Below are 12,045 nucleotides of genomic sequence, written 5' to 3' on the forward strand. Positions count from 1 at the left end.
AAAGAGAAGAGAAGATCAGGCAGCTCGAGGCTGAGAAGGCCGCCGAGAAAGACAAGTTGAGGATAATTGAAGAAAAGGCCGAGACACGAGCTCAAAGAAAAGCTCGAGGCCACTATTCTAGCCAATGATGCCCTTCAGATCGAATTGGCATCTGTCAACGAGGTTCGAGTCACTTTGAGTGACATGATGTCCGAGCTAGAGGAGAAATTAAAAAAAGCTCAGGCCGACTTGGAGGAAGCTTGTAAAGATATGGAGGCCACCGAGGCTCGTTCTACACTCTTAGTTGAACATGAATGGTGGAAATCCCGGAGAGTTACACTCGAGCAGGTTGAACGGGGTATGAAAGATATCTCGACTCGCATACTCGATGCGAGGATGATCGAGGATAAGGATAATAAAGCTCTCGAGGATAATTCTGAAGAGACCATTTCTGAGAACTCGGATTCTCCTCATATCGAGTAAAATAGGGCATGTACGAGCCTTTTTTTTTTTTTTTGATCTATGATATTTTTGTTTTTGATCTATGTAAAAATCATAAGTGTAAAGCTTCGGTTTATTATGCCATATATGAAATGCGTATTTCTTTTTTGCCATCATTTTCTTCGATATTTGAGTCGAATACATTGTATGATATTTGCTTTTAACGTTTGTTTCGTAAAAGAGTGACTGAGGTTCGGCCCTAAGCCTTTTAACCGTTTCTCTTAGAGAGTCGAGCCAATCTTAACTCATTGGTTGTGGGCTTTATTTTGTTCGGTTTCGTATTGACCGAAGACTTATAGATGGCTTGCCCGCGGGGCTTTTTTATGCTTTGTGAATTCAGACGTCTCCGAATCACCTTGGGCATTTAAGTCGAGGTCTTTAATTATTTGACCTTCACCCGACTGTTTGTATTTAGTGAATTGGGTTCGGCTTACCATAACCTTTATGTCTTTGTCAATTTTATGACGGCAGTCCACAGTCGAGTGTTAAAAGATAATTAGGCTCGGTTAACTTTAATCTCTTTGCCTTTGTCGATTATATGACGACAATCCCCAGTCGAGGGCTATATTAATAAAAGAACGTATTTAAGACATACTTTTCAGAAGTATTTCTCTTCATATCTCAAATGTTTTTCTCATACAAAACTAAGGATTTCATCCGAACCCTTCTGCTCTTGCCGTAGCAACACTATCCGGCACGATTCATTCAATCGTTTGGCCTTTACATTGAAACCTAATATAGAAGGTTCGGGTAATTACAAAAAAAAAAAAATTGTTCGGATCTTGACTTCGTTTCTTATTTTGCTTCGGTGAGCTCTTTTTCGGTCTTGTCGGGGATATAATAGTCCCCTAGTGTTTGTTCGAGAAGTATGAACGGGGAAACACTATTCAGTCCCCAGTACTTAACTGGTCTTCGAGCTTATGGGCCTTTAGCCTCGTCTTCTGAGGGTAACACGTTGTACTTGTTGCCTCGTTAAAAACCTTGCCGGAAAACCCACGTTCGAGACAAAATCGGGCGAAGGAAAAGAGTGCAACACGTGTTTTCAGACCTAATCCTAACACCTTCGTAATTTACTCGCTCCGGTACGACACTGTAAAAAAGATAGGTGTGAACTTTAGAATAATCAAAAGGGTTAGCGGGTCATACCTTAGCAATAGTATTTCTTCAGGTGTGCCACGTTCCAGTTGTTATGCAGCTATTAGCCATCTCCAATTTCCAACTGGTACGATCCTTTGCCAGTTATTCCGGTAACCTTATACGGTCTTTCCCAGTTTGGTCCCAACTTTCCATCATCGGGGCTCTTAGTGTGCAGGGTAATCTTCCGAAGCACTAAGTCCCCAACTTAGAAATGTCGAAGGTTCGTCCTTCGATTGTAGTATCTTCTCATTCGTTGCTTTTAAGCTGCTAAACGGACCAGCGAATTCTCGCGTAGTTCGTCCGTTAAGTCAAGCTTTACGGCCAGAGCCTCTTTGTTTGACTCGTTCGTGGCATACCGGAACCTTAGACTTAGCTCTGTAACTTCTACGGGGATTAAAGCCTCGGCCTCGCAGACCAGGGAAAATGGTGTTTCTCCCCGATTTTGATGTTGTTCTGTAGGCCCATAATACCTCCGGTAGAACTTCCCTCCATTTGTGTTTTGATGTCTCTAACCGTTTCCTCAGATTTTGAATTATGGTCTTGTTCGTTGATTCTGCCTGTCCGTTTGCACTTGGGTGATACGGAGTTGACATAATCTTTTGATCTTCAACCCTTCAAGGAAATTATTAACTTTTTTGCCAATGAATTGTCGACTGTTATCGCAGGTTATCTCGGCTGGGATGCCGAACCGACAAACGATGTGGTCCCATATGAAGTTAATAACCTTCTTCTCTCTCATTTTCTCAAAATCCTATGCTTCGACCCATTTTGAAAAGTAATCAGTCATAAATAAGATAAATCAAGCTTTACCTGGGGCCCATGGTAAAGGTCCGACGATAGCCGTTCCCCATTTCATAAAAGGCCAAAGGGACAGGACCGGATGCAGTAACTCCCCCGGTTGATGTATCATTGGAGCATGCTTTTGGCACCCATCACATCTACGGACAAAGCCTTTTGCGTCTTCTTCCATTTGGTTCCAGTAATATCCTGCTCTGATAATCTTCCGAACCAAGGCTTTGGCACTGGAGTGGTTACCGCAGGTTCCTTCGTGGACTTCTCTCATCACATAATCCGTTTCTCCGGGTCCTAAGCACTTAGCCAAGGGTTCGTAGAAAGACCGGCGATATAATTGATCATCTATCAAGCAGAATCAGGCCACTTTGGTTCGAAGAGACCTTGATTCTTTTGGGTTGTTTGGTAGTTTTCCATCACGCAAGTAGTCGATGTATTTGTTGCACCAATCCCATGTCAGACCCATTGCATTTATCTCGGCTTGACCATTTTCCACTGCCGAGTTCATCAATTGGACAACCGTGCCAGAATTGAATTCTTTTGCTTCAACCAATGAGCCTAAGTTTGCCAATGCATCTGCCTCGTTGTTCTGCTCCCTCGGTACATGTTGCATGGTCCATTCTTTAAACCGATGCAATACTACTTGAGCTTTTTCTAAGTATCTTTGCATTCGTTCATCCTTGACCTCGTAGACACCATTGACTTGATTCACGACTAGAAGAGAGTCGCACTTCGCTTTGATGACTTCAGCCCCTAAGCTCCGAGCCAATTCTAGACCTGCAATCATAGCCTTATACTCGGCTTCATTGTTAGTTAATTTCACGGTTCTGATTGATTGTCTAATAACGTCACATGCGGGGGCCTTAAGAACAATGCCCAACCCGATCCCTTTTAGGTTCGATGCCCTATCCGTATATAGGGTCCAAATACCCAAAGTTAACAAGAGCTCTTTCTCTACCTCGGGAATCATGGCGGGGGTAAAATTCGCTACAAAATCAGCTAAGATTTGAGATTTAATAGCCGTTCTAGGCTTATACTCGATATCATAACCCTTAATTTCTACGGCCCATTTGGTCAATCTACCCGATAGTTCCGATTTGTGCATGACATTTTTTAACGGGTAAGTAGTTACTACACATATGGGGTGGCACTGAAAATAAGGTTTTAGCTTTCTTGAAGCACTTACCAGTGCCAAAGCTAATTTTTTGAGGTGCGGATAACGGGTCTCCGCATCTCATAATGTTCTACTCACATAATAGATTGGAAATTGTGTACCTCCTTCTTTTCTGACCAGGACGCCGCTTACCGTCACCTCGGATACCGATAGATATAGAAACACTTGCTCATCTGCCTTCGGTGTGTGCAGCAAGGGCGGGCTCGACAAGTATCGTTTCAATTCTTGCAAGGCTTTTTGACATTCCGGTGTCCAAATGAAGTCATTCTTTTTCCTCATCAGAGAGAAGAAACAGTGACTTTTATCGGATGACCTCGAGATGAATTGACTCAGAGCCGCTATCCTTCCGATCAGCCTTTGCACTGCCTTCACATTGTTCACCACTTCAATATCCTCAATAGCTTTGATTTTGTCCGGGTTAATTTGATCCCCCAATTTGATTCCATAAAGGAAAATTTGGGATCGGACCCCGAAGGCACACTTCTCCGGGTTCAGCTTCATGTTGTATTTGCGAAGTACATCGAAGGTATCCTGCAAATGTTTTAAATAGTCCTCTGTTTCCAAGGACTTGACTAACATATCATCAATGTAAACCTCCATTGTTTTACCTATCTGTTCTTCGAACATTCGATTAACTAGGCATTGGTAAGTTGCTCCGACATTTTTTAATCCGAATGGAATGACATTGTAACAATAAGTCCCATATCGGGTAATAAAAGAAGTTTTCTCTTGATCCTCCGGGTGCATCCGGATCTGGTTGTACCCGGAGTAGGCATCGAGAAAACTTAACATCTCATGCCCAGCCGTCGCATCAATCATTCGATCGATGTGAGGCATAGGGAACGAATCCTTCGGGCATGCTTTGTTTAGATCTTTATAATCAACGCACACTTTAAATTTGTTACCTTTCTTCGGCACCACGACGACATTAGCTAGCCAATCCAGGTATTTTACCTCCCGGATTGAACCTATTTTCAAGAGCTTTGTTACCTCATCTTTGACGAAGGCATGTTTTGACTCGGCCATCGGTCTTCTTTTCTACTTGACCGGAGTGTATTTTCTATCGAGGCTGAGCTTATGCGTTGTCACCTCCGGTGGCACACCTGTCATGTCTATATGGGACCATGCAAAACAATCGGCATTAGCTTGAAGAAATTTAATTAACTTGTTCCTGAGCTCCGAGGTTAACCCCGTGCCCAGGTATACCTTTCTATCCAGTAAATACAAAAACAAGATGATCTGCTCCAGCTCCTCCCGGTCATATTTGGTTGCATCCGAATTATCCGATAATATTAATGATCTGGGCACATCGAAATTATCTTCTTCGCAATTCGGGCTCATCTCCTTCTGTTCTTCATTCGAGCCCGCATTCTTAAATTGCTATTTGGTGTCTTTGCCTTTGATTGACTCATCAACCTTTTGAATCGGTTTCTTCAGAACGGGGAGGGGGGGGGGGCTTGCTCGACCGCTAACATGTCCCTTTCTGCGGGTTGTTCACCACAGACAGTTTTTATCCTCTCCGGAGTTGGGAACTTCAATATCTGATGTAATATCGACGGCACCTCCCTCATGCTATGAATCCATGGTCTGCCGAGTAAAGCATTATACTTCATCTCCCCCTCGATGACATAAAACACGGTCTGCTGAATGGTCCCGTTGATGTTGACCGGCAAAGAAATTTCTCCCTTTGTAGTTTCGCTTGCCATATTGAATCCGCTGAGCACACGAGCTACCGGGATGATTTGATCCAGCAACTTCAGTTGTTCTACCACTCTCCATCTGATAATGTTGGCTGAACTACCTGGGTCAATCAAAATACGTTTAACTTGAGATTTAAAGATAAGAATAGAGATTACCAACGCATCGTTGTGCGGTTGCATGATGCCTTCTGCATCCTCATCATTGAAGGAAATAGTCCCTTCGGGCATGTAATCCCTGGCCTGTTTTTCTGGTGTAATCGACTCTCGTGTAATCAAAACCTTTGTTCTTTTCATCATCGGCCCTTGAGAGGTATCTGTTCCTCCGATTATCATATTGATCACATGCTGTGGTTCCACGGGCTCGGCCTTTTTGTGATTTTCCCTTCCTTTATAGTGGCTTTTGGCTCGCTCACTCAGGAATTCTCGAAGGTGACCATTTTTCAACAACCGAGCCACCTCTTCCCTTAATTGGCGACAGTCCTCGATTCTATGACCATGAGTCTCATGATATTCACACATCACGCTCGGATCCTTTTGAGCCGGATCGGATCTCAATGGTCTTGGCCACCTGGCTTCCGTGATACGACCGATAGCCGAGACAAGGTCTGATGTATTGATGTTGAAGTTGTACTCTGATAACCTCGGTATGTCTCCAATGCTGGCTGAACTACCGGCATCGCTTCTAAATAACAACCCTCGGCTGTTTGACCCACGATCAGCTCGCTTATCGCCTTTACTCGAGAAATGGCTGGGGCCACTTCTTCCTTTATCCGACCTAAAGTTGGATTTCTCCGGTTGAGAATATGGTCGATACCTTTCCCTCGATGGCCTTGTCTCCGGTTCATAATTTCTCCTCGACCTTTCAGAGTTCTTGCTTCCATTTACTGGACCCGGGGAGAGTTCAAGTTGGTCATCCTCTATGCGAATCTTCGACTCGTACCTGTTATGGACATCTGCCCAAGTTACTGCCTCATATTCCAACAAGTTCTCCTTTAATTTGAATGAGGCAGTTGAGCTTCGGAGATTGAGCCCCTTGGTGAAAGCTTGTGCCGCCCATTCTTCCGGGATCGGGGAAAGTTCCATCCGTTCCCTTTGGAACCGATTCACGAATTCACGTAGCAGCTCATTATCTCTTTGGGTGATTCTAAAAATATCCGCCTTTCTGGCCTGTACCTTCTTGCCTCCGGCATAGGCTTTGATAAACGCATCTGCGAGCATCTCGAAAGAAGTGATGGAATGCTCGGGCAGATGGTCGTACCAAGTCAATGCCCCTTTGGACAATGTTTCACCAAACTTTTTCAGCAATACCGACTCTATTTCATCCTCTTCGACATCGTTGACTTTCATGGCACAAATGTATGAGGTCATGTGCTCCTGTGGGTCTGTTGTCCCATCATACTTTGAAATATCCGGCATCTTAAACCTCTTCGGGATCAACTTTGAGGCCGCACTCGGAGGGAAGGCCTTTGAATGTATCTCTTCGAATCCGGTCCCTTCAAGATCGAGGGTGCTCCCGGGATCTGATCCACCGAGAGTTATATGTTTCCACCCTTTTCTCCGTTGAATTAACCCGTTTTGCCAAAGTTTCGAGCATTTTCAAAACCTCGGTAGACGAACCGGCTCCGGATCCGTTGCTCTCGACTATCCGTGCTTCCTCTCGCCTTGGTTCGGTAACCCCTTTTGGCTTTGTCGAAGCTACTTTGTCTTTCTTTGAAGGCTAAGCTATAGCAACCCCTTGTTCGGTAATTGAATAGCAATCCCTTTTACAAATTTCAAATATTAAACGTAAGTTAATCTCATCGGTATATGGTGTTTTTACGGGTTTGTGCCGGGCAAAAGTAGTTGAGTTATGGCTATTCAAAGGGTCTGTGGCCGGAAGGGCGGCATTCTTCTGGTTGACGGTATTCTGCCGGTTAAGGCCTTCTCTTGAGTTGACCGCATTTGGGTCGGCTGGATCAGCAGGTGGGTTTCGTAACCCGCTGTTGTTTTCGTTTTCAGCAACTATCTCGTTGTTGTTCACATGCCCGGAATGACCGTTGTTTTCCATTTCGAACGTAATATTTTCTACAAATCTGCAAACTTTCAAACAACAAGTGAAAAAAGAAATAGCAAAGATTAAACCACCACTATTATCCTAAGCCCCACGGTGGGCGCCAAACTGTTTACCCCCAAATAGTGGATAACAATTAAATTTGTAAGTGGTGGATAGGATATGTGGATAGATTTAGTTATAATATAAGGGGATAGCGAATAAGTAATGATAAATAGTAATGGAAACTAGAAAAGAAGAGTTGACAATTGCTGTGAATTGGTCCGGTCCAGAAGAAGCTTATGTTATCCGAGCCAAAATACTTGAGGAAATATTTATGCCACTTTTCTGATTACAATTTGTTGAATAGTAAAAGCTAACCTAAAAAAGGAAGGGATAGCCCTCTATTTATAGGTAACGATAAATGGGCCATAGTACGATGTAGAAAAATCCTTTCTAGAAAAATCCTAAAATGGATAAGGCTTGTTCGTACGGTATGACACCCGTACTGTTGTCAGCGCAAGTGGCGGAATGATTGGATGACGCGTGACCTGCTCCATAACTGATTATCCGGACCCATATTGAGCGTGCTCTTTAGGCTCGGATTTACTGTGTCCGGTAAAATACTCTCGGTGTTGAAGCAGAGTTGAACGTGTTCGTGACCCCTCGGCTCCATCCTTTACTCCGGTTCCTATCGGATACAATTCGATTTTTACCGTATACATTCTTTTTTTTTTTTTTGGTAGTAAACTGTGAATGCTACCATATCAACCAAAGATTTACAACCTAAAGAGCACCTAGGACCACAACTACCTTCCTACAGCCTCTAAGTCTCTCACAGGAAGCCAAAAACAAACAATCTAGCTACAACTTGTAAGACTACATCTGCTAAACTATGTAAAGAAAACTAAATACATAATCTTTGTATCAAGTGTTGAATCTTGTGAGCTCTCATCAGAGTTTGTAATATCTCTATCCTAATTTTGGTTTCCATCTGTATCTGTGCTATGACAAAATTGGTCTTTACACTTATGCTTCTCGACAGCTTCCAATTTCTGGCTTTTCATGTATAGTACTTCTTCTATTCCAATTTATGTGGCATTTTTTGCTTCCCGAGATTTAAACTTCATGAACTTTGATCAACATTTTAAGATGTATTTTTTCACCAAATTGATATGGAAAAAGTTGCAACTTATAGTACTTTTCATTTAGTTTTCAAAAATATCAATTTTAATCTTAAAATATTGAGTTAATCTAATCCAATTTAGCTTCAAAGTTTAGTCAAACTGACTCTCGAAAACAAAAATTGACACATAAATTGGGACGGAGAGATTAGATCATTGCTCCCCAAATTGCTGCAACCAGCTCCTTCTTGATTTGCCTCCAATATCTTCTTCTCATCCATTGTATATTCTGTTTGACATCCTTCAGAGCAATTTGGATGCCTAGCCATGTAGAGAGCTTATTCCTAACCTCAGTGATCCATAAATATATGCAAACAAATGCTTATGAGTTTCAGTAACATCTGCATCACATAAACAACAAGTACCATCATCCATCTGCAATCTCTCTCGTCTGACCTGATTAGAATTTAATTAATACAAAGAAAAAAATATTTTCTCTTAAAGTTTTCCCCCTTTTTTTGGGTATAATTAAAGTTTTCTCTTTTGCTTGTAACATAATGAAAATATTGATAGTAGTTTTTGTACTAATGCATGATTAAAATTTCTGTCATCTTATTAATTTGTCATGAAATGATCAAAAAAGTCGGAACGCCTTGCAACAGGTTTTACTTGCAAAAACTATATTTCAACCGAACACCAAGAAAGACAATTTTAAAATAAAAATCTACTTTGAGTTTTGAAAATTTGAGGAAAAAAAACTGAATTTTGTTTTTCAGTCTCTTCTGCAAAGTTCTTTAAGCAAACAATTAGAATTGAAAAGTATGAGAGCATATAATTAGGTCATTTTGGAATAAAATTATCAAACGTGTACAAATTAAATTAATCCTATAAACCTTAGTTGACATTGGCAATAATGTGTCGGCCAATAAAACTGAGTAGATCCTTAATTCCAACATATTATTATGTTCTACGTATTTTTATATCATGGGGATGTGTCGATGTGATGCAGATTTGTTAATTAACTATGTTGTCGTCAGGGGCGTATGTAGCACATTGGGTGGGGGTTCAATTGAACCCCAAACTTTCGACACGGAGTATAAATTTATGTGTAAAAATCTATTAAATTGCAATAATAGTAGACATGAACCCCATAACTTTTAAATAAATGGTTTATACGCTAAGAATGTTAAAAGGTTGAACCTCTAAAGTTTAAATCCTAGATCCGCCTCTGGTTGTCGTGAAACAAATCTACAAGTGGTGGGGTATGTATTTGTGTTATTTATAAAGTCTTGATGTAAAATAGTGGAGGTAAATTCTTACGATATTAAAAGAAGTTGATTACTCAAATAGTCACTCAGTAATAGTCAATTTTAATAGTAATTATTTGTTAAAATTAACTCACTTTTCTGTAGACATTATATACCAAAAATCTTTCTGATAAATTGTTGAATTTTCGATTACTCAACTTCTGATTTGACATTTTAAAGCAATCCACAAAGACTTAATAATTTGTACCAAAGAAAACAAGGACTTAATAATTCTATAAAGAAAAAAAAAAACTTGATTTACTCCAAACCTGCTAACGTTAATGTTAGTATTCTTTAAGAGTTTATGGAGATGAGGGTGCATGATATTGATCATTGTGATCGGATTAAATTTTATTTTTAGCGTTGAGATTAATTAAATCCTCGTCGACTATTATAAATGCCTAATCCTAAGTTGGGCGGTCAAAAAATCTCAAATCCAATCTTAAATTGGTTTCCACATTTGTAATTGAAATTACCAAACATATTTTCGAAACAACAAAAAAGTGTCATTTGATCATTGTGACTTTCTAGCACGCATTTTGACCCCTAATCTTACTCGAGAATTTCTGAACCAAGTATCCAAAAAGCTTGTTTGGTTGTTCTTCAATAGTGAATAATATTTAAATTTTGTTTTTCTTTTGCTTATTTATTTTTGATAGTTTTCATAGCTTAGTATTTTGAGAGGAGGTTTGTTTTTCGTGTTGCACAACTTTTTTTTCCGATTTAATCATCCGACATTCAAAGCTCATAAGCCCGACTAATTTGAGTTCGTACAGGATATATGCCATTTAGTGCGTTAAAATGCTTCGTACCAAAATAAAGTTATCTATTTCAGGAAATCAAATTTGAGAATTTTGATTAAGGATATAGAAGGAATCCAACTATCCTACCACATCTCTTGATAACATGCTACTCAATAATTATAATTTGAACTTCTTTTTGGTTTCATTTTTTGCTCCAAATCATGTGAACTTATGACTTTTAGGGAAGCAAGGAACTTGAGGTTCTTAAGCTTGTCGTTTGCAAAAGGAATAACCTTAAGCAAGAAGCAATGTCTTTGAGTACCAAATTTACTAATTTTTTAATTTCATTATTGTATTTGGTTCTTTTTATTTTCTTTTTTGCAACTCTTGAGTACTCTATATGTATTTGCTAGCTGTAGCCTGTAAGAACACTTCTTGCCAAGAAATTTCAGAGTACAGTTGGTGAATTATTTTACTGAATATTTTTATGGCCTATATAAGCAGTTAATTTCCAAATACGTTTAATAAAAAAGGGTTTGGCAACGTACTTAATGAAATAGGCAAATTGTTTGCATCACGGCAATTTTGATGTGGACAACTAACGAACTATATTCAGAATTCTAAATTATAAAAGCATCTTGCAGAGAGCATTTAATTTTGATGTGGACAACTAACAAACTATATTCAGAATTCTAAATGATAAAAGCATCTTGCAGAGAGCATTTAATTTCCTTCTACTTTAATCTATTTTGAATTATTAAAAAGGATGTAAATATAGACGTTAAATGGTGAAAATTGTTGGTAATAAGTAATGATATCTTGGATTGTGAAAAGCAGAATTACATCTTCACTAGATGATGCTTGCTTAAGTTACTTTTAATGATATGATGAGTGATTTAAGCCACTGTGCGCTCCTTGAAAATTGAGATCTTAGTAGTTATAGTTTAATGATTATGAAAATTGCAGCTAAACAAATAATTATGAAATCTCATTATAATAAAAATTGCACGGAGTAAAAACAAAAGGAAAAGGATTGCTTAATCAAAGTTTGGTGCTTATTGTATGAGACAACTACGCATATATCATATACTATATGATGTTCTATGTTATTAAATGATGCTTTGAACTAGCAATTGAAGTTGTCTTGTTTTATGTAGCTATACGTACGATATAAGAGGGGTATATTGGGTCGGTACTATTTTAATTTCTTTTTACAAAAGTACTGCCAAATCTACAATATTTAGATGATGAACAGACTCTCAATGTGTTTCTGCCTAGTTATTGTAAGTAGAAATGATATGGAAATAATGAACAAAAAAAATATTATGTGGAAAATCACCTAGGCTCAAAAGTGTAAAAAATCACGACCTACGCTTGAAAGATTTAACTCAAAACAGACTTCACTAAATTAAATAACGAGTCAATGTGCATATTACAACACAATAACCTAAGAGGTTAAGTCTAGTACCTTCAAAACAAACCGGACTAATAAACCAAAAGGGTCGGGGGGGCCCAAAGGAAGAAAAGGAAAAAGTTTTTAACATTTTTTGGAAAGGGAA

General features: G+C 39.5%; 1 protein-coding gene across 1 annotated transcript; it reads right to left on the bottom strand.

The window, feature by feature from the left end:
- Window positions 1-5,016: 5,016 nt before the first annotated feature.
- On the bottom strand, window positions 5,017-6,699 carry LOC132062348 (uncharacterized). Its single transcript, XM_059454932.1, has one exon. The coding sequence runs from the start codon at window positions 6,697-6,699 to the stop codon at window positions 5,017-5,019; it is 1,683 nt and encodes a 560-aa protein (XP_059310915.1).
- Between the last annotated feature and the right edge of the window lie 5,346 nt (window positions 6,700-12,045).

The sequence above is a fragment of the Lycium ferocissimum genome, chromosome 7 (genome assembly GCF_029784015.1).
Source record: "Lycium ferocissimum isolate CSIRO_LF1 chromosome 7, AGI_CSIRO_Lferr_CH_V1, whole genome shotgun sequence".
NCBI classification, from domain to species: domain Eukaryota; kingdom Viridiplantae; phylum Streptophyta; class Magnoliopsida; order Solanales; family Solanaceae; genus Lycium; species Lycium ferocissimum.